This window comes from Carlito syrichta, unplaced genomic scaffold (genome assembly GCF_000164805.1).
Source record: "Carlito syrichta isolate Samal-C Ts95f unplaced genomic scaffold, Tarsius_syrichta-2.0.1 Scaffold315804, whole genome shotgun sequence".
Classification (NCBI taxonomy): domain Eukaryota; kingdom Metazoa; phylum Chordata; class Mammalia; order Primates; family Tarsiidae; genus Carlito; species Carlito syrichta.
In genome coordinates this window covers 232721-256940 of record NW_007259900.1, presented here as the reverse complement: position 1 = coordinate 256940, position 24220 = coordinate 232721, and the positions used below count along the sequence as shown (strand labels likewise).

General features: G+C 38.2%; 1 protein-coding gene across 2 annotated transcripts in view; it reads left to right on the top strand.

The window, feature by feature from the left end:
* BTLA (B and T lymphocyte associated) overlaps nt 1-16032 on the top strand; it is a 29697-nt gene extending 13665 nt beyond the window's left edge. The window contains exons 2-5 of one of the 2 annotated variants that reach the window (XM_008073285.1): nt 4270-4593; nt 10456-10599; nt 12008-12054; nt 15751-16032. In XM_008073285.1, the coding sequence (XP_008071476.1) occupies nt 4270-4593; nt 10456-10599; nt 12008-12054; nt 15751-16032 (797 nt within the window). The remainder of the gene's footprint in view (nt 1-4269; nt 4594-10455; nt 10600-12007; nt 12055-15750) is intronic. The other variant, XM_008073286.1, reaches the window with a different exon arrangement.
* Nucleotides 16033-24220: the final 8188 nt, after the last annotated feature.

Below are 24220 nucleotides of genomic sequence, written 5' to 3'. Positions count from 1 at the left end.
AACACATAGAAAGGCTAAGAAAGAACTATAAAGGTGGAAGGAAAAGAACTTAAAAAGAAAATACTCTTAGAATCACGTACTTAACCTTAACCCTACTGGAAAAGTAAAAAGATATAAATCACTACAAAGTACTTAACCAAAGAGAATCTTTGCCTGTTTTAGTTATTTTGTTTCACCAGTTCAGGGAGTCAGACCCATAGTAGAATAGTCCATAATTTATATATGCATCATACATACATCAGTTATACAATATAATTGATGCGAAAGGTTTTTAAGAGGTTGTTGTAAATACATGCCATTTCTTATGATCCTTTTATGCATGGGACAACATCAGCCCAGCAATTATCTGAGGATAAATAGTTCCACATAAATGTATATTCTAAGTAATTGAAATTGCTACTTTGGAGGTCAAAACATTTTTTAAAGTAGGCATTCTGATGAAATTATTTGCAAAACAGATTGTATGCTTTGTTTCAAAAAAATTGATAAAATTAAACACAATTTAAAGTTTTATTGTTTATCTTATTATGATCATAATCATTAGTCTGTATTATATAATACAATTATGCCTGCTGGGCTAATTAGAAAATGATAATGGAACTGTAATAATTATGTATAGGATAGGATAAATTTTGGATCTTAAAATAACTATTTTGTCTGCTTAGAGATTTATTTTTATGTATCTTGATCCTAGGTTATATTTTAGATGTTGAGGTTATAAGATAAGTACTTTCATGATAAGTTAACAATAGCATAATGTAATTAACAACATCAAAAATTTTCTGTGCTACAGTTTTTACATATACTTGACAATTACTAACTGGAGGTTCAAAGAAAAAAAGAGGAAGACCTACTTCCAGGAAAAAGATCTCTTCCCCCAAACAAAGGAAGGAATGTTTCCAGTGAGTTGAGCCAATAGTTGGAGCTTCCAACAGAGACAGATCCCTACTCCTCCTTTCACCTGGAGAAACAAAAAAATTGAGGTTATCTCAGATCATCCTGTCTTCTGATGGTTATCTTGACTTGCATGCTTCCTACATGGAAAAAGTCATGGGAAAAAGTGCAAGGCAGCATTAAAGTCACTGAAAAGCAAGAAAGAGAATTCCTAGTGCAAGTACTATAGGACATGGTTGTCTACAAAAACTCCTGTCTCACTTATTTGAATATATCAGAACTAGTAATAGAAAAATGTGATAACTGCTCAAGAAGCAATACAGAGTAATAGTTAGTAAATTATAGCACAATGGAATTTTAGTATGAGTTTCTATGTTAATTCTGCTAATTATTAGCATATTGCTGCAAGCAAGTTCTTTACCACTACTTCAGTTTCCTCAGCTATAAAACAAGGGTGATAAAAACATATGTTATATTTGTTGTAAGATGCAATGGCTTGAATGTACCCTCTAAAACTCAGGCTGAATTTTTTTTTCTTTTGAATTGGAGTCTCACTCTGTCGCCCAGGCTGGAGTGCAGTGGCATGCTCATGGCCACTGCAGCCTTAACCTGCTGGGCTCAGGTAAGACTTCCACTTCAGCCTTCCAAGTAGCTGCAACTACAGACATTTGCCACCATATCCAGCTAATTTTTCTTTATTTATTGTAGAGATGAAGTCTTACCAAGTTGCCCAGGCAGGTCTCAAACCTGTGGGCTCAGGCAATCTTTTCACCTCATCCTCCCAAAGTGCTGGGATTATAGGTGTGAGCCAACGTGCCTGGCCTTCATGCTGAAATTTAATAGCCACTTTAACAGGATTAAAAGATGGAACCTTTCATGGTGATTAAGTCATGAGGGCTGTGTCCTTATAAATGGATTAATGCCCTTATTGTGGGAGTGGGCTTCTGGTAAATGGATGAAGTCTGGCTACCATTTTTTTTTCTTTGTTTCATACAATCCCTTCCCCTTTTTGCTTTCTGCCATGGCATAACATAGCACAAAGACACTAGTCAGATGCTGGTGCTATTCTCTAGGACTTCCCACCCTCCAGAACTGTGAGCCAAATAAACTTCTATTGTTTATAAGTTACTCAGTCTCAGGTATTTTATTATAGTAGCAAAAAATGAACTAAAACAGAAAATTGGTACTCAGAATTAGGGAAGTTGCTATAACAATTTCCTGAAAATGTGAAAGTGGCTTTTGAAATAAGTAATGGGCAGAGGCTGGAAGATTTTGGAGCAGGCTAGAAAAAGCCTAAATTGCCATGAAGGGAGATCCTGGTGAGGGCTCAGAAGAAGAGAGCTGCAGGGAAAGTCTGAATCTTCTTATAGATTACTTAATTGGTTATAAGCAGAATGTTGGTAGAAATATGGACAGCAGAGTTCATTTTGATGAGGCCTCCAGTAGAAATAAAAAACAAGGTATTGGAAACTAGAGTAAAGGCCATCCTTATTGAAAATACCTTGGTGAAATTGCATCTATATCTTAGGACGTCATGGAGTACAGAATTTTAGAGCAATGACTTAGTATGTCTGGCAGAAGAAGTACCTAAGCAGACTGCTATGTGGCTATTTTTAACCACATACAGTGAGATGCAAGAGGAAAAAAAATGACTTAAGATAGAATTTATGATTAAAAGAGAAGCAAAATAGAAAGATTTGGAAAATTCACAGCCTAGCCATGTAAAATGTAAAAAGGCATGTTTGGGAGAAAATACTAAAATTATGGCCAAGCAGCCACTTGTTAAAGAGATCAATATGGACAGATGGGAGCTAAATACTATGCATCAAGGAAGTGAGAAAAAGCATTTCAAAAATCTTTGAAGCCTCCCACTTCCATCACAGGCTCAGAGCTCTAGGAAGGCAAAATGGTTTTAGGGGAAACCAGAACGCCCTCTGAAATCTTGCTGCTCAGAGCTACCTCAGGTGTCTGCTCCCTGCATTTTGGCACAATGCTCCTGGGCTGTTCTAGTTTTGGATCAAGTGAGCTCAGGTGTAGCTCTTTCCACTGCTTCAGAAGGTACAATTGGTAAGTTTTGCTGGAACTCACTTGTTAAGTCTGCAAGCTAGCAAAATGGAAGAGCTGTGTGTGCATAGCTCTCTCTAGCTAGATTTCAGAGGATGAGGTGACAGCCTAAAAGCCCAGGAAAAAACTTGTTGTAGTGGTAGAGTCACCACAGAGAACTCCTGCTAGGACAATGTCAAGCAGAAATGTGAGGTTGGAACTGCCACAGAGAATCCTCACTAGGGATATGCCTAGGGAAGTCATCAGAGTAGGACTGCCACTGAGACCACTGAATTGTAGAGCTACCAGCGTAAAGCATTAGTCTGGGAGAGCTGCAGGCTTGAGTCTTCAACTTGTGAGAGCCAAAACATGGTTTTGGACTTACTTGGGGCCTGTTACTCCCTTCTTTTTTGCCTAGTTCTCCCCTTCGGAATGCAAATGCCTACCTTATTCCTGTCTCACCATTGTGTTTTGGAGGTAGAGAACTTATTTTTATTTCACAGACTCACAGTAGGAGGTGAATCACATCCTGAGCCTCACCTATTGCTGACTTATATGAGACTCTGGACTGTTGACTTTTGAATTGATGCTGGAATGAGTTAAGACTTTTGGGGTTAATGAGGTGGAATGAATGTATTTTGTGTGTGAAAAGGACATGAGTTTTGAGTAACGAGGCATGACATACTATGGTATGTCCTTTCCAAAACTCATGTTGAAGTTTAATTCCCACTGTAACAGTATCCAGAGGTGAGTAGGCCATGGTATTAATGCCCTTATTGTAAAAGTGGGTTAGCTATTGCAGGAGTGGGCTTCTAATAAAAGGATGAAGCTTGGTCCCCATTTTTCTGTTTTGTGTGCTCCATTCCACCTTCTGCTTTCTGCCATGGGATAATGCAGCATTAAGGTCTTTGCCAGACACTGGCACCATGCTCTTGGACTTCCCAGCCTCCAGAATCACAAGACAAATAAACTTCTATTGTTCATAAATTACCCAGTCTTAGATATTCTGTTATAGCAGCAGAAAACAGACTTAGAGGATTAAATGTTTTATCTTATTTTCTTTCTTTCCTTCCTCCTTTTCTTTTTTTCTTTATTTCTTTCTTTTACAGGGTTTTGCTCTGTCACCCAAACTGGAGTGCAGTGGCATGATTACAGTTCACTGCAGCCTTGACCTCCTGGACTCAAGCAATCCTCCTGCCTCAGCCACTTTGGGAGAATCAGTGACTAGAAACTTTTCTAGAAAAATTACAGAATCATGCTTAATAAATCATTGGCAGAAACTGTTGAAGTCATGTATACATATTTGATTTTAGTTTTGTTTTTATCTTTTAGGGGAAGAGTTATGTGATGTACAAGTTCATGTTAAGAGACAATCTGTGTACTCCGTCTTAGTGGGAGATTCCTTTGAACTGAAATGCCCTGTAAAATACTGTTCTAACAGACCTAATGTGACTTGGTGCAAGCTCAATGGAACACAGTGTTCAGATCTTGAAGACAGACTTCAGAAACATACAAGTTGGAGAAAAGAGAAGAATATTTCATTTTTTGTTCTGCATTTCAAACCAGTGCTTCCTAGTGACAATGGCTCATACCGTTGTACTGCAAAATTGTTGTCTAGACACATTCCAAGTCACTCAGTAGCCATTTATGTGACAGGTGAGTTCTCAACACTTAGACTGTTTAATGATCTTATTGTGTTTCTAGGAAGAGGGGTATACAGATTCTCAAGTGATTACTTTAGAGGCTGATCTCCTTGTAGCACATCAGAAGTCTGCCACACCTCGTAGCTTGCTATGTGTGCATATAGCTATGTGCATATTACTATGTGTGTGTGTGTGTGTGTGTGTGTGTGTGTGTGTGTGTGTGTGTGTGTAATTTGGGGTGAGTGAGGTAAAGAAGTGTCAAGAAAAATATAATAAAAGTTACTGGTTTTGACTTTAGGAATTAGAAAATATATTTGATAAGAACAAAAGTAGATAACAGATGTACTGAGAAAAAAGTGGATATCTATAGTTGTAGACAGCTCTGTATTCTTTGTCCCTAGTTTTAATTTTTTTTCATTTTTCTGTTCTTAATTTTTTTTCATTTTTCTGTTCTTAATTTTTGTTAATTATAATTCTTTGAAGTCTGTTTGTGGAACTTAGACAATTATATGCTTGCTAATAATTTGCAGTTTGCTTAGAGGACAAATGGCACACAAATAACCTAACTAACTGATGAATTTCTAGGAATATTCATATTTCAGTTGTCTCCCCTGTTGCTCCCCAGAGGCCTTCTATAGGCTCTAACAGCTGAGGAAGGACAGGTAGAGGTTAAGTTGTGGAAACCAAGATGAATAAAACAAAAAAATACATAGAGGGAGAGAAGTGGACCCATGAAAGAATGTGCAGCACTTCAGTGCTAGCTACAAACCTCAACTATGAAGCATAGAAGTGTAGACGGAATCTATGGCAGTTTTGGAGACTCTGTTTTTGCAAGTTTAGGGTCAAGCTCAGTGCTAGTTACCTGTAACCATCCATGCACTAGCTTATAAACTTCTTCAGCTCGGAGACTGTATCTTAAATATCTTTATTTCTGTACAATGGATGGCACAGTATGTGATACTTGGCAGGGGTTCATTAAATATTTCTTTGTAAATGAATGAATATAATCTATGCAAAGTAAAAAATTGCGCTTACTAGCCCAGAGAAAACTATAACGAGGACCTAGGAAATGAACCCATTCTGGAAAGAATGTACTATTAATTCATATGAATGAGATAAAATGTTGAATTCTTAGGAAGTATTACTTTTTCTTCCTTTTTATTTTCTAGTGATAGGGTTCTTGCTCTATTGCCCAAGTTGGAGTGTAGTGGGGTAATCATAATTCATTGCAGTCTCAAACTCCTGGGCTCAAGCAATTCTCCCACCTCAGTCTCCCAATTAACTGGAACTCCAGGTGTAAACCACCATGGCCAGCTAGAACTATTACTTTATAAGGTGGCAAAATAGTTTATAAAAATAAAATTTGTGCCGGGCTCGGTGTCTCAGCCTGTAATCCCGCGCCTTTGGGAGGCTGAGGTGAGTGGATTGCCTGAGCCCCCGGGTTCAAGACCCACCTGGACAGCGAGACCTCATCTCTACAATAAATCAAAAAATCAGCTGGGTGTGGTAGCGCATGCCTGTAATTCCGGCTACTTGGAAGGCTGAGGCGGAAGGATCGCCGGAGCCCAGCAGGTGGAGGCTGCGGTGGCTGGGAGCGGCCACTGCACTCCAGTCTGGGTGACAGAGTGAGACTCTAACTCAAAAAATAAAATAAAATAAAATAAAATTTGTAAAACATTATTTTGGGGATGACATGAATCATACCATTGAATAAATAATTAAATGTAATTGAATCATTTATATAATATATTAATATAATGTAAAATTAAATTGAATTTTGAAGCATTAAGTCCACTTTCCTTCGAAGAGAAACCCTCTTGCATAATTTAGTTTTTCTATGTAGGAACCAATCTACTTCTATATAAGAGGGAGGAAGCAAGCTAATAATTGCTTGTAACACAAAAGTAGTATTACAGTTTTTTCCTCTATCCTGTATTTGGGTCATTCCATAACCTAGAGATGGTTTACAGTTTGTAAAGTGCATAAAGGTGCCTATTCTATAAATCAAGTAGGGGCTGAGATTAGGATCAACAGTATCTATTTTGTGGAAGGAAAGGCTCAACTTCAGGGGAAGGGAAACAGTATTTCCTCTTAAACCTTGTGCCCTGAGGGGTTTTATTAGTGTCAGATTGGAACAAAGAGTGTGAAGAATGAAGTGGTGAAAGAGATAGTCTAAGAACTAAATAGGAAGACAGAAAGGGCCTTGTAAGTTTCTTTCTGAAGATTTCTACTCTCCTAGTTTCCTACTTACCTACTCCTCCCTTTTTTTCCACTCCCTTTCTTATCACTTTGTTAATTAATGCACCTGATACCTATTGGAAAATGCCAGAGACTTTGCTTTGGTCTCCTATTCTTGTTTGTCAGCAATATTCCACTCTGTGATGTGTTCCTTCCTATAGCTTCTATGAATATCTCACACCTTCATTATCTTCCGTTTAAATTATTCCAATTGAATCTGTGACTGAACTTATGTTGAGTGTTCCTCCATTTTAGTCCATTTCAGCCAAATACCTTCCTAATACACTTAATTAGCCTAATACACTTCTTTCATAATGCCATTCCCTTTCAGAGTGTCTCCAGTGCTCACAATATTGGGCTCATGTTTGTTAATTAGCATACGAAGGCTTCCACAATTCATTCCCATCTACCTTTCTGGATTGTTTCTGGATTCCATGAAGAACCTCTCAACTCCAGCCTAACAGCCCTAATTGCCATTACCATGTCTCCACCATGGCCCTTCCTATGCCACTCTCTCCGTTTGTAGGGCATCCATTCATCTGTTTCCTCCTATCAAAATTCTACCCCTCCTTCCAAGCTCAGCTCTTATCCCAAATTCTTAAAGTCTTCCATGATCACCCTAGGGATACGATCTCTCTTTTCTACCAATTTTTATGCCAATTAAGGTCTGTGACTCTCATTTAACACATATTTCCTTTCACTATAGTAATATGTGGAAATATCTTTTAAGTCCCGTTAAAAGATTATAATGTCGTGGAAGGCATTATTGTGTCATATTTCTTTGGTTTGTTTTCTACTTCTTCACAAAACTCAAATTAATTATTTAAGAATTAGCTTAAATTTAAATTGGGTATGGATTTTCCTTTAGTGAAATGTGAAAACAAAAATAACAGGGAAAGGTCAAGAAAAAATTCCTTTTCCTTCTGGATCTGAGAGTGTTCAAAAAAGTAATTATGAAGTGAAAAGAAAAGTATATTCTGGAATTATGTTTGGGACCATCTTTTTCATAAATGAATTTTGGAGGTATGCTAAAAAACATTTTTATTTTCCTCCTTTGAAATATGTTTCTGAAGGAATATTCAAAACGTTCTGTTTTTGCATCTGACCCTTCTTAGCTGTTTATGTTCAAGTTAAGAATTGGTTTATTTAAGAACAGGTCTGTGACAGAGTGGGGACTTGGATGCTCTTGAGAAAGCAATATTCTTCCAGAATGAAGGAAAGCACTTCACAAAACAAAGCAAAGTCCTAGGGAAAAAGATAGAGCTGGAGAACTCTCACTGAAACACACATTAGCCTGCAACTCCATTCTTCCCAACCTTCCCTCATCAGTTTCTGATTAGGAACTTCACAAAAGGTCATGATCTGTGCAGGAAAGTGGGTGTAAAGTGGGAGGGCAGGAAGTGACAGGCACAATCTTTGTTTCAGAATGAGCACCCAGAATATCACCCCAAACATCCTTTCCTTGTGGCCTTCTACCCTAACTTGGAGCACCTGCTGAATGTGTATCTTGTTATTTCAGGTGCCACAGGAGTCATACAGGCTGTATGGTGTCCTTATACTTAAGGAATGGAGAAAAGCAACCAAAGCAGATGAAGTTTATGTTGTAAAGTCTTAGGGTGCAAAGTCTTCCAGTGAGCTTCAAAATAAACCCAGGGATTTACTTTGTGTCTATGGTCTTGAGGCAGTGATCCACAACTTAACAAACTGATTTTTATCTGGATTATTGGATTCTCTGTTACTGTGCAAATGCTGGAAGCCTCTCCAAGATTAGCTTCAGTTTTGGACACACCCAAGTGTACACCCTCATTGTTTTCTCAAACAGTTTCAATTCTTTATCTTGTCTCTCTATTTCAGAAAAAACTCAAAATAACTCAGAACGCCCTCTAATAAGTAAGTATCAAATTAATCAAATAAAATTAAGGAAACTAGTTTGTTTGGTGGTTGGAGACGGAATAGAAGTAGAATCTTCTCAGTTGAGTGGGTGTGTTTGTGTTGGGTTATCTGTTGTGGGAACCTTAGTCTCCATTCCTATCCAAGCCACTCCTGCCACAGGCAACTAGCTGTGTCTGACACTCTAGGCAATGATTTGGCTGCTCGCCCAACCTAAACAGCAGCTGCAGTATGAACAGCACAGCATTTGTTACCAAATCACTTTTCGTCCAGCTGCAGTTGTCTCTGATCATTATTACTCCAAAACCAACCATCTCGGAAAACAAGATCACAGACATTATCACAGAGTATCTTACTCTAGTATTTTTCATAGGGTGTTAACAGCAACTCAAAATAAATAATAGATCTGACATCAGAACCCATAATACACACACAGATTGAAAATGTTTTATAAAACCATAATTACCTCAAGACAGACTTTCTCCATTGACATTTTTTAGGCTGAATAATTCTTTGCTGTGGTGAGGGGTTGTTGCATCCTGTGCAACGTAGAGTGTTTAGCAGAATCCCTGATCTCCACCCACTAGTTGCTAGCCTCCCTCCTCCACTCTTGGGACAACCTCCAATATCTCCAGACAAAGCCACATATTCCCTGGGGGTAAAATTGTCCTGCTTGAGAACCACTGTTCTAGTGTGTGTGACGCATTTGGATGTTGCCCATTCTGTTTTAACTTTTTTTTTTTTTTGAGTTGGAGTCTCACTCCTGTCACCCAGGCTGGAGTGCAGTGGCACACTCCCGGCCACCGCAGCCTCTACCTGCTGGGCTCTGGCAATCCTTCCGCTTCAGCCTTCCCAGTAGCCAGAACTACAGGTGCGCACTGCCGCGCTGCTAATTTTTGATTTATTGTAGAGATGACATCTTGCCAAGTTCCGCGGGCTGGTCTCAAACCCGCAGGCTCAGGCAATTCACTCGCTATGGCCTTCCAAAGTGCTGGGATTACAGGCTGAGCCATGAACCCGGCCTTAACTTTTTTTAAAATGCTATTTGTGAACTATTAACGTGTTTCACAACTTATTAATAAGCTGCAACCAACTGTGGACAAACTGGGCCTTAATACATGTTAACGCTGATCAGTAGTTATAAGCATTGGCTATATGACAAGCAGAGCATACTTGGGGATACCAAAAGTATTAGGTATTTGGAGATACCAATGAGTTATGAGACAAGAAAAGGGCATTGTGCTGAAGGAACTTGAATTTCATGTCAAAAGCATGTTGACTTGAGTTCCCACAGCTACTCACTAGATGCCTGACTTTGAGCAATTCTTAGAACCTCTTCTCAAGTCTGGTTGGAGACAATGGCTTCCCTACTTTTCTTAGGTGATGCGTATGAGAGTTAAATTAGATACAGTAAATAGAGATAAAGGCTTGGTGAAGTATTTTTTGAGAACTCTTATGGAGATTGATCTATGGGAGATTAACCCCCAAAATCATTAACTAATGATTTTTGCAAAAGATAAATTATCGAAGAGCCACATGTGCTCAGAAATAAAGCAAGAGGTGGCTGAGGGCAGGAGGTGGCTGAGGGCACGAAGCCTGGGATTCTCAGAGAATGCCTCTAAAGGGGTTGTAAGGGAGGCATTAGCTTGAAATACCGTTCACTCAGTTTCTGACAATGCAAAGGGGTGCTGCTGATCCTATATATCTCAGATTCCCTAACTCTATTTAACACTGACTGACATTCCAGATGTAACCAGTACCTCAGGACGACCCTCCGAGGACGAGACGGCAAACAGATCATGGTTCCTTTATAGTTTGCTTACTTTGGGGGGATTGTTTCTACTCGCCATCTCATGTTTCTTCCTGTTCTGCTGTCTGAGAAGGCACCAAGGTAGGTTCCCTTTTCCCTCTGCCCCCCACACTATACATTAAGTGGTCTTATTCCTGGGGCTGCTAGTTTTTTAGTTTGTTTCTGTTGTTTCTTTCTCTATCTTGTGATAAACCATGGATAATAATTTCTTGGGAAACAACTCATATTTCCACCCCAAAGCCAAATGGATTAATTTGCACTCACTGGAGTAATACTAAGGCATGCTACCACAATGCCATACTCCAATCTAGGGTTATGGCTAGAAGGACTCATGACTGGGACTTTCTTCTTCTACTTTTTATTAATCTTATATTTGTATGAGAGTGAGCTCATCTAAACCTTAACAGGGTGGAAAGGGAGGGTGAGATAATCTCTTGGATCAAGATGTTGGATTTGAGTTATTTTGCTGTGTCTTCTTTTCACAGCCATACCACCACATGTCATACATACACTTATCTAAATGAAGAACCAATGTCTTCAAAGAATGTTCATGTGTCTGTATTTTCTGTTGCCATTAAAAACACATACTTGAACTGAATCCTCACCCAACAATAATGCATTTGAAAAATGTGGGTTTGGCTATGACAGGAGAGGTGCGATATTTTGAAAACAATTTCTTTTTGCTTTTATAACAAATCTCTCAATGTCACAACCTAACATGTTAAGTAAGAGAGGAATGTATAGAGAATTCTGATATAGCTCTGATCTAAACCACTTCCGTTTTCTCTTTCCTTTTTTTCTCTCCTTCATCCTCTCACACCCCTTTTCCCAGAACACCAGTCACAGTGTAGCTATGGAAACTGGGCTAGACAGAGAACCCCTTATTTTATCTGTCACAGGAGAAAGCTTTGTCTGGGCAAAAGTGCTTCCGGTATTTTGAGCGAGAACTTCTGGAGCCCACAACCTTCTCAGAATTCTGAAGAATTCTCTATAACTCCAATTCTGCATCTGCAACTCCATGGTCCTTTCTCTGGTCCCTCTTTACGTCCCTGTGGAGAATTCATGGGTCTGGCTTCATTTCATCATCTTTTTTGAGGCTGCTAGAACCTTTCTTAGAACTTCAGAAAAAGATTCAGAGATAAATCCTTTGACTTGCCATATCCAAAGTGAAACAGGTAGTAGGAGATCCTGGCTATATAGGTGATAGGACAGAGTAAGGGTTTCGGCCTTTTCAAAGTGATGTACTAGTTTTGCTCCTTCCTCTTAGATATGTCATAGGGCTATGTGGAGTGAGAACTGATAAACCAGTGAGGGAGGTGGGGAGTATAAATTCTTACAAACAGGTGTGTATGGCACACTAGCCAAAGCAAACAAGCCAAAACTGGAAACACCATCACTGGCATTCAACAGGGTGGGCAAGAGTGGGAAGGTGGTTTACCTCTGCTTTATTTACTCCTTTTGTTTACTTATTTTTCATTTTGTCTTCCAGGAAAAGAAAAGAAGCTTTGTGATACAGCAGGGAGGGAAATTATCATGGTAAGTTTGAAGTATCAGTTGAAGCAAATGCAATTTGTGTTATACTGTGTTTATTTGTTATTTCTCTATTCAACTAGTTTATAGAACACCATGTGTCAGGCACTGTTCTAAGTACTATATATGTATATTTAGATAGATAGACTAATTTTAAAAGTATGTTGATTTTACATTTCTCTTTCTGCAGCAAAGACTCTTTAAGATTAACAGTTCTCATAGTAAGTGGTTCTTTGGTAAGGGATGAAAGGTGATCTAGACTCAAAACAGAAAAGTCAAAGACTGAACCGTATATCCTTGGCTCTGCTCTTGCCTGTTATGTGGCCTCAGGTTATTTATTCATTCTCACAAAGCACTTTAAAGTCTTTCTGGAAGAGAGTGTGGGAACTAATGAAAGAATTAACCCATAAATAACCCCATAAAATGAGTAGATGTCTTTACAAATAACACTAGCAATAACGAGGCATGATCTCAAACTTAGTTATTATGTAAAAGTCCCTGATATTATGGGTGGACTCAACTAGGAAGAGACCACCTAGATGAAAGAAAAGGAGTTCTGGAAAAATGTTTTAAATGAGGCAACATATTTGTGGGAAAAATTTCTAAGGTCTTTAATTAAAAATAATAATAAATGAGAAACGGCACAGGAATTTGGTGTGTGTGTGTGTGTGTGTGTGTGTGTGTTTCAGGAAGAAAGATCAGTGATAGAGATAGTAACCCTCTTGAAAACTCCACATATGCCAAAGGCAGATAGAGCTAATAATTCTACATATAATAGTAAATGACAGCTGGGCACGGTGGCTCATGCCTATAATCCCAGCACTTTGGGAGGCCAAGGTGAGAGGATTGCATGAGCCCACGGGTTCAAAACCAGCCTGGGCAACTTGGTGACACCTTACCTCTAAAATAAATCAAAAAATTAGCCAGGCATGGTGGTACACACCTGTAGTCCCAGCTACTTGGAAGGCTTGAGGTGGAGGGATCGCCTGAGCCCAGCAGGTCAAGGCTGCGGTGGCTGTGAGTGTGCCACTGCACTCCAGCCTGGGCAACAGAGTGAGACTTCAACTCTAAAAAACAAACAAATAATAAATGACATTCAGCATTTCCCATCAGGATGCCTAATTTTAAACCAAAGCAAACACATTCAATTTTACACACTTCTATTAAGTGTTTAAGGAGCATCAGGTAGGCACTGTGCTGTATGCTAAGGCTTTGTTTCCTCAAATAGGGAAATTTTCTCAAATATTATTTCCTATAGTGAACAGCAAAGACTATATTCAGTTACAATAGGGCCTAAGGGCTATGAAACTATTTTTTAAAAAAAATCAAAGTAATTAACCGTTCAAATAAAACCCAGGTTGACTAGACCGTGGTCATTTTTCTTCCTATGTAAGCTGGGCAAATTATAATTTGAAGTTGCATTCAGAAGAGTTTTTCTGTGTGTGCAATTACTTGAGAAATTGGTTCTAAAGTATTCACAGGAATTTGAGTTGTCTTAGCATCCCAAAAAATAATCAAAGGGATGTCATATTAGGCCCTGAAGTTGAATATTTCTTAAGAAGGAATTTGTATGGGAGCTAGTGGAGAAATTCTTAGTAGAGAAAGAAACTGGTAAAAACACGGCAGGTACATATAAAAGCCAAAGCTCTCATCTTAATCCAAATGGTTTTTTTGGGCGTATAAGGGTGATTTTCTACTATAAATCACAAAATTTTATGGTATGTGAAATATATATATATATGTATATATCTGCATATATGTACTTTAAGTGCTTTGTAATCTGTAAAGTGCCATAGGAATGCTGAGGTGGGGTTGCTATTTTTGTTTTTGTTATTTCTAGCCACCACCTCATGGCATCCAGCCACCTTGATGGCGTGCCACAGGGAGGCAGATAACTGAATTGACAGACTTCAATAGATTGAAAAGTATGACGGGGACCTGTTGATATATTGAAGATCTATGGCTATTTTTCAGATCACTTGACAGCCTTTTTTAGTGCCCTACATATTGACTTCTTTTTTGAGTTGGAGTCTCACTCTGTTGCCCAGGCTGGAGTACAGTGGCATGCTCATGGCCACCCCAGTGTCAACCTACTGGGCTCTGGTGATCCTTCCACCTCAGCCTTCCAAGTAGCCAAACTACAGGTACGTGCTACCATGCCCGGCTAATTTTTGATTTATTGTAGAGATGATATCTTGCCAAGTTGTCCGGGTTGGTCTGGAACCTGCAGGTTCAGGCAATCCACTCACCTCAGCCTCCCCAAGTACTGGGATTACAGACTGAGCCATAGAGCCCAACCTTTTTTTTTTTTTTTTTTGAGTTGGCATCTCATTCTGTCACCCAGGCTGGAGTATGGAGTACAGTGGCACAATCATGGCTCACTGTAGCCTCGACCTCCTAGGTTCAGGTAATCCTTCTACCTTAGCCTTCCGAGTAGCTGGTATTACAGGCACACACCACCACACCTGGCTAATTTTTTTTTGTAGAAACAAGGTCTCACTATGTTGCTCAGGCTGGTCTCAAACTCCTGGGCTCAAGCAATCCTCCTGCCTCAGATTCCCAAAGTGCTGGGATTACAGGCGAGAGCCACCATGCCTGGCCATGTAGACTTTATTTAGGGTTCTTCACATAAAAGTAGGAGCACCTTTCATCATAGTCAAACAATACCTGCCTCTTTCAGTCATCTATTTTTAGTGTTTTTTTTTTAATGGGTAGCCATAAAAAAAGGGAGGCAGTGTACCAGGAGTAATTACCTAGCTTCTCAGGATAAAGCCAGACATGTTGGTATGCTAGAACGCTGCCAAGAAATGTCATAGACATCTTACTGCACACATCACAGTGAGGATGGCAAAGGACCAGATAAGGTATGTAGACTTTCAATGACTATTGACCTGATATTTTAAAGGAGTTAGGCCAAATTTCAAGAACATAAATTGACTGGCAAAAATAAGATTTAAAACATTAAAATAACCCTTAGAATTAATACATTATTTTCATTTTTACCAGGTAGATCCTTTGTGTAGCTAAGAATGGCTAACAAATAACTGAAAAGAGTGAGAAAATATTAGGACTCATTTTATTTCCATATATTCACCTCTTTCTCAGAAACTCTAAGATATTTGACTCTATCTGAAACTAAGAATTTACTTGTGATGGAAATAACAGCTGGAATAACATTTTAGAACTTTTTCTAAGCTTTATCTTTCCAAAATTGACATCAATCTTCCAATTCCAGGTTTCAAATTATAATAATGTATCTTGGATAACACATATTTATTTTTCTGCCCTTTAGGGGGTATCTGATCTGCTTCACTCTTAATCTTTTTATTTTAAACTGCATTAAATACTGTCCATTGTCTTATAAGCTGCCTGAAGTTTTCGTGGGATATTGCACTTTTTCCATTAACTGGGCTATGCATTTCATTTTGCAGTGGGATTGAAAAGTATTCTATGACCTCAAAAGTGACCAACAATAAAGCACAAAATAACTACTTGGGGGGAACATAGTGCTTCTCAAACCTTTCATCCTCTAGTAATTGAGATTCTGCTAACAATGTAGATGTCAGCAGCATATGTGAGGAACAGTAGATTATTTATCTCAATGTACATGGGTCCATTTAGCCTTTCATGCATAGCTTGCTAATGGATATGCACTATCACAGTCCTAAGTGACAATTAAAGACATCTTTTTTTCTCTTTTAGGTTGATGGTCCCCAGCCCTTTAAGAGTGAACAAACAGAAATGGACACCAGGCAAAATTCCCAAACACTGCCATCAGAAACTGAAATTTATGATAATTACTCTGATCCTTGGTTCCGGATGCAAGGAGGGTCTGAAGTTTATTCTAACCCATACCTGGAAGAAAACAAACAAGGCATTGTTTATGCTTCCCTGAACCATTCTGTCATTGGACCGCACCCAAGACAGGGAAGAAATGTGACAGAAGCCCCAACAGAATATGCATCCATATGTGTGAGGAGTTAAATCTTGCCCTTGCTCCACCCGGTGACCATTGAATGATCGGCATATCAACACCGATGTCTGGACCCAGCAGAATGTTAAATACTGTTTTTCAACTTGGGAATTTTCACCTTAAGAAGGTTCATATTAGTGCTCATGTCTTAAAGATCCACAGGACAAATGATTAAAATTACTTCCAGAAACTTATTTAGGAGACTTTTATAGGATAGCCTTGAGCAATAAGATTTTCTTTCCAAAACTGATTGATATTATGAGTAGTAGAACATTTATACTTATCTACATTTTTACCCAATACATGAACTCAGTCTTTTCCTTTGGAGATATCAGAAAGACTTGTAGGGAAAGGAGGTTTGCTGGCTCCATTTACTACATACTCATGAAAAAAAAGTCCTAATTTGACTATCCATAAATAGAGCAATGATTATTTCAAGTCAATCTCCTATAATAAGAAATGTTTCCTATGTCAGTCTAAGACTGGTGTTTTTTCAAATGTAAAGGAGAAATCATTTTAGATTTGGTATAAGAAAATAATGAAAAGGATAAATAAAGATATAGAATACTCCAGTTGGATGTGGGGTGAATATTCTTCATACCTGGCAAACAAATGCTTATATCTACTCTTGTTAGAGTGGCCAGCAAATATAGGTATCAATGGAGCAATCAATGTATAGTGCATTTTTTAGCAATGTAGTGATTCAGTGTTTGGGTCACATAGACTAATTGATATGAATGTGACATAATGCTGCTTAATTAATATACTTGTGAGTATCTGAGTAAACTTAAGAATAATGAGAATAGGTATTATTGAGAAAGTGAGGACTAATGGTTTAAACTGCTTCATGCTTGACTTGATAGCAAATTTAAAGCACAATTAATAAAATGGAGAGTAAGTCCAGAATATTTAGTTGGTCAGTAGGCGTGAACATACTTTCATTCACCACATCTGTATCTTGCTGTTCTCATGAAAGAATCAGGCTAAAACATGTAGTGACATATTATAGTTTAGCAATCATTCATTTTAAAATACTGAGGTTGCAGCCACTTAAGAGTATAGCAAAAGCCAGGCTCGGTGGCTCAGCCTATAATCCCGCGCCTTTGGGAGGCTGAGGTGAGTGGATTGCCTGAGCCCGAGGGTTCGAGACCCGCCTGGGCAACTTGGCGAGCCCTCATCTCTACAATAAATCAAAAATAAGCCGGGCGTGGTAGCACGCACCTGTAATTCCGGCTACTGGGAAGGCTGAGGCGGAAAGATCGCCGGAGCCCAGCGGGTCGAGGCTGCGGTGGCCGGGAGCGGCCACTGCACTGCAGTCTGGGCGACGGAGTGAAACTCCAACTCAAAATAAATAAATAAATAAAAAGAGTATAGCAAAAGATGGTTTCAAATTTTCTGAATTTCCAGAGTACTTGGGTCTAATTATTTCAAAAATAGCCTATAACTTTATTCAACAGTATGAGGCTATTAGAATTCTCAAATGCTGCTTAAATAATGCAGTAGTTCTCATACAAAGTGGATGAGGTTAGAATCCATTTGAACAAATATGTGAGCTCTACACAAACAAATGTGATCTGAGTGTGTGTATGTGTGTTAATGTGTAAAAAGGGTGGATGACTTACCAAATGGTATAAGAGCAGCTTATTAAAATGACATTACATTTTTAGTTTGCTTGTGAAGCTCAAAATGCTAGACTAAATGGGTCATAAAAATAATGCATGCAATTATGGGGATAAGAGTGCGATTGGAGTACACACACAGACAAAACTGAGATTTTGTGGTGGGGCTTTCTTAAGTAACACTGGCATTAAGTTTTTGCCCCTTAGGTTTAAGGGTGTGAATATTCTTTTGAGTCACTGGTATCTAGTCAATTACACCTAGTTTTTTTAAGCAACCAATTCTAGATAGGCTTGTTCAACCAAACTGCATTTGTGGTCAACTTATGTAAAAAAGACACATTAGAGCTTGTGGTATTCTTAAAAATAGAAACAGAAAGTATGGGGAGGATACATTTAGCTGTCCTCTTATCAGGTAAACACACAAAGTTAAACTGTTCCTTCATAATTCTCTCCAGTTTAAAAAAATATATTTTGTCAAATGTCAATGAATTAAAATTTTAATATTTTGTTCATGAGAAAAAAATATTTTTGTCCATTGTTATTTAGAAAATTCTTAGCATGTCTTAGAGTAATGATAATATTGATAATGATTTCACATCTATAAATGATTTGTTATTATATTTGTACCGTGCTTGCTAAAATCACAAATCATTTATGTTTTTATTCCTTCTTAATAAAAGGTGTCAGAGAGATATATATGTATTTTCCCCAAATAAGTCTACTTCACTATTATTTACACAGTTTATTTCATTAACTTATAGGTGGTTTGAAAAAAAGAATATGTAGATAATTTAATGATTTTTCATGAATTTTAAGCTTGTTGATTGTTCCCAGCAAGAAGGTAAAACTATTAAAACTTATTGGAAATCAATTTGGTATTTGCTTTTGACGCAAAAATATGTGGGCGTGAATAGAAGAGTGATTCTTAAACCCTGTGGAACATAAAAATAACCTGAATAAATGGCTCAACTGTAGATAATTAACTCCCAGCACTAAAAATTACGATAATGCAACTATTTTTTAAAAATTTTTATTTATTTGTTTTTTTTGAGTTAGAGTCTCACTCTGTTGCCCAGACTGGAGTGCAGTGGCTGCTCCCGGCCACTGCAGCCTCGACCTGCTGGGCTCCGGCGATCCTTCTGCCTCAGCCTTCCCAGTAGCTGGAACTATAGGCACGCGCTACCACGCCTGGCTCATTTTTGATTTATTGTAGAGATGAGGTCTCTCCAAGTTGCCCAGGCAGGTCTCAAACCCGCAGGCTCAGGCAATCCGCTCACCTCAGCCTCCTAAGGCACGGAATTACAGGCTGAGCCACCAAGCCTGGCTGATAATGTAACTCTTTAATCTTTGACTTTAAAGGACATCCCAGGTGGTACTGATGTAAGTTTCCCAGGGTCCACAATTTGGGAGTCTCTGAAGTAGGTGCTAGGTTTGGCATATGTGGTTTATTTGATCAGTTTTGTGCACAAACCAAGGATGTCTAGTTCCAGAATGGATTCTCTGGCCTAATCATATCTATTTTTCTATATATCTAAACTTGTTTTTCCAGAGCAATTTTAGGTTCAGCAAAGCTAAGCAGAAAGCATGGAAAGTTCCTATATCCCATCCCTTGACAAATGTACAATCTCTGTTATCAACATCCTGTACTTCAGAGGTGTATTGTTACAATCAGTGAATTATAATTTGCACATTATTATCTAACCGAAGTTCATAATTTACATTAGGGTTCATTTTTGGTGTTGTAGTTCTATGGGTTTTGACATGTACAATTATATATATCTACCATTATAGTGACTTACAGAATAATTTAACTGCCCTAAAAATCCTCTGTGCCCCACCTATTCATGCTTCCCTTCCTCCCAACCCTTCAGAACCTCTAATTGTCTCCATAGTTTTGCCTTTTCCAGAATGTCATACAGTTGGTGTCATACCCTACGTAGCCTTTTCAGACTGGCTCTTTTCACATAGTAATATGCATTTAAGTTTCTTCCAGGCCTCTTCAGGGTTTGATACCTCATTTATTTTTAATGGTAAATAATATTCCATTGTCTGGATGTACCACACTTTATCCATTCATTTACTAAAGGACATCTTGGTTGCTTCCAAGTTTTGACAATGATGACTAAATCTGCTATAAGCATCCATGTGCAGGTTTTTATGTGGGCATAAGTTTTCAACTCATTTGGGTAAATACCAGAGAAGATTATTGCAGCATCGTATGGTAAGAGTATGTTTAGTTTTGTAAGAAACAGACAATTTGTCTTCCAAAGTAACTACCATTTTGGATTCTCACCAGCAATAAATGAGTGTTATTGCTACTTCACATTCTTGCCAGCATTTGGTGATGTAGGGTTCTGGAATTTTGCCATTCTAGGAGGCACATAGTGATATCTCACTGTTTTAATTTGAAGTTCCCTAATGACATATGGTGCTAAGCATCTTTTCATATACTTATTTGCCATCAGCATATCTTCTTTGGTGAGGTGTCTGTTCAGATCTTTTGCTCATGTTCTAATTGGATTGTTCATTTTCTTGTTTTTGAATTTTAAGAGTTCTTTGTATAGTTTGGATAATAATCCTTTATCAATTATGTCTTTTGCAAATATTTTCTTTCAGTCCATGGCTTGCTTTTTCATTCTCATTATGCTCATAGCACTTAGCCCAGTTTTGGGGCTCAGTTTTGATAGTTTCTCAGTCTGGTGTTTGGCACATATTACAATTAAATAATGTTTAACCAATGAATGTGTTCGTGAAGTAGGTCATCTACTCCCTTGTTACTCAGAGATGGCCCTTAAATCAGCAGCATAAGAATCCTCTGGGAACTTGTTAGTAATGCAGAATCTCAGGATTCATAGACTAAATAAGTACCTGCATTTTATTGAGATCCTCAGGTAATGTGTATGTACTTTGATGTTTGTGAATATTGCCATCCACTTATTTTTTATGAACCCCTCTCTCTACCCTGAGTCAGGTGGGGTAGGAAGTCAAGTGGCATTTATAGAACAGACTAATTTTAAAAGTTCCATTTCAGGCAGAAACAGGAAGGCTCTTGCTACCCAGCCCAGAAAGTAAAAATGGCAAGTGAGAAAGAGAATAGTACAAATTTATAGAAGTGTGTGCTAAACTTAAGAAATGGGAACTGAATGTCCTGTGCTACAAATCAGTTTACAGGTTCTAAAGCAAATTCTGGAGGCTAATCTTTAAAATCAGACCCTATTGTTAAGTTAGTCAGGGTAAACCATCCATGTTAACTACTTTACCTTTAACAATTTGCGATAATCTATTAGTACCTACTGAAGTTACATGGTTGAAAAGGAGTCCCTTTCTGCCTGACAATGTTTACAGTATAGATGAAGAGGTAGAAGGTTTTAAAAAACTACAATCCAATGATTGAATTCTGTTGTGGAGATAGATGCAAAATGTTGTGGAGACACCATAAAACTATTCGTATGAGGACCATGTATTATTCACTTAGAACCCATGTTCCTGAGTCACTATTTAAGGGTTTTTGAGGGAACGCTAAATAATCACACTGTTCTATCTCTACTAGTTCTTATTCAATTGAAAAATAGAGGAGTTGGATTGGGGATAATATCAGTGGTAACCATAGATGAGCAAACGTGACCTGGGCCCCAAAACAAAATGTGTTTCCTACTCATTCCTCCACTTACGTCTTACTTGAATTTGGGACACATTTGTAGGAAGCGATAGGTCTATAGAGAGATACTCACCCAGTCATGTAGGGGAGAATTCCAGCCTGCCTCAAGCCTCCTTGATTGAAGATGAGTGGAAGTCAGGGATCCGATGACAGTCTCTTTGCCTTTGACACAAGGGGTCCTTTCCAAGGTTAATGTGGTTAGAAGGGTGAAAGTCTCCTTTCATCTCACCCGTCTGTTAAACCCATTCTCTTTCTGTAAGAAGCCTGCCAGAGGGCAGCTCATAGGCAAACCCTATTTCATAGCTAAGTTGAAAAAACGAGTAAAGCAAAACGATGACTTCTTCCTAGTTTGGAAACGTAGTGAGTACTTGCTGAGTGTTACATTACTGATCTGTATGAATTAAAAACAAGAAGAAACTACTTCTTTAAGGAAAAAAAATCATTGGGGTCTTCTCTTAAGAGTCAGGAAAAAAGGGAGGTGGGAATTGTAGGTGGAGAGAAAAGCCATTCAAAGCAGCATGGCACGTTCTGGGAATGGCCAGACACCCAGTGGCTGTAGTATAGGTTACAAGGAAGGAGTGACAAGATATAAGACCAATTTTAGTTGTAATTGTCACTTAAATATATTGTAGGTGGTTACAGAGTGCTTTTCTGTATATTATACAAACCGTTTTATATATTGCGAGAGATTTATTGGCAATTATTTTCTCTTTAAACTTCTTAGCTATCAAAGATGTGCATAATCAACATGCTGATACAGTTATACAATTTATTTTTGTTTTAGACAATGTCATTAAAGCATATTCAGGTCTTAATACATGTTTAGCAATTGCTAAATAATTTTATCTGGGGCTAGATAAAAGGAGGGGCAGGACTAACTAGAATTTTAGAAACCCTATGAGGTAGTAACCAAATTAAGAGAAGTTAGTAACCTCAAACTTTTTAACTTACCATTCACAGGCTAGCTCAAAATGATTAAAAAACGATAGCTCCAAACTGGATAACCACAGATTTCATTATTCTTTAAACTTTTGGAAATTTGTGTTTTCTTCTAATGGTAGGCTATATCTTTAGACATTAGACAACACATGATCTCTAAGTTTATTTGAATAATATTAATGTTCAGTATGTATAAAATGCTAAGCAGCCATTAAAAAAAATGAGATTGCAGAAGGAGCACCGGAGCCCAGCAGGTCAATGCTGGGGTGACCATGAGCATGCCACTGCACTTCAGCCTGGGCAATGGAGTGAGACTCCAACTCAAAAAAAAAAAAAAAAATGAGATCATGTCTTTTGCAGTCACATGGATACAGCTAGATAGCCATTAGCTTAAGTGAGTTAACACAGAAACAGAAAATCAAATATTGAATGTTCTCATATATAAGTGGGAGTTGAACAATGGGTACAGAGGGATATAACAATGGAAACAATAGACTCTGGGGACTCCAAAAGGGGGAAGGGAGGGATGGAGGGGACAAGGGTTGAAAAATCACCTATTGGGTACTCTGTTCACTATATGAGTGATGGTTCAGTAGACCAGTAGAAGCCCAAACCCCAGTATTATATTTCTTGATGATCCATTGACCATAATAATGTTGATAATAATAGACACATACAATTTATTTATTGTTTGTCTAATAATAATACTTCATAAATAAAAATTAGTCCTGCAAGCTCAAAACAAACTGTATATTAGATGGATGGCATAGCCAGTTAGAACAATTATGTCAAGAGACTTCAAAGAATGTTTTGACTATACATGCCTGTAGGGATATATTCTAAGAACAAAAGAACCATAAAGATATTTAATCTGCATTTTGTACTTATCATATAATAGTGATATCATTATTTTTAAAATAACGTGGATAATATAGGATACAGCAAGTAATGTATATCAATGTATTTATAAATATAGTTTTTCTGTGTAACAAATATTAATAGAAGTATGAAGTTAAAAACATATAATTTTTTTGAGTTGGAGTCTCACTCTTGTTGCTCACAGGCTGGAGTGCAATGGCACACTCATGGTCACTGCAGCCTCGACCTGCTGGGCTCACGCGATCCTTCCGCCTCAGCCTTCCAGCTACAGACTCATGTCACCACGCCTGGCTAGTTTTTGTGATTTATTGCAGAAATGAGGTCTCACAAGTTGCCCAGGCTGATCTTGAACCCCTGTGCTCAGGTGATCTTCTTGCCTCGGTCTCCCAAAGTGCTAGGATTGCAGCCTGAGCCACTGTACCCGGCCAAAGTTAAAAATTTTAATTAAGAACTCTGAAATCCAAGTTTTGACCTGGAAATATTAAGTGTAGATTCATGATTTTCACTATTAAGAACTATTTTCTAAATCTGACTACTGAAGCAAAACAAATTATAAAAGAGGCATGTACCTTTCTCTTATCATTAATAATATAAAGCCTTAAATAAAATAAAATTTTCAAATGTAAATTTGTAGAATATTTAAAGAATAATGTAGGCCGGGCATGGTGGCTCACGCTTATAATCCCAGCACTTTAGGAGGTCAAGGTGAGAGGATTTCCTGAGCCCATGGAATTGAAACCAGCCTGGGCAATTTGGCGAGACATCATCTCTACAATAAATCAAAAAAAGTAGCCGGTCATGGTGGTGCATGGTTGTAGTCCCAGGTACTTGGAAGGCTGAGGTGGAAGGATCTCCTGAGCCCAGCAGGTCAAGGCTATGGTGGCAGTGAGCATGCCACTGCACTTCAGTCTGGTGACAGAGCGAGACTTCAATTCAAAAAAATAAATAAATAACACACTAGAACCAAGTGAAACAGGTTCATCAGGAACAATAAAGACAATACTCCAATGGGGAAGAGAAAAACATCCTGTAACTCTGCAACATATCTAGAACACTCAGAAATTACTGTTCCTATTAATTCATTCATCACATTTTTTTGGTGTG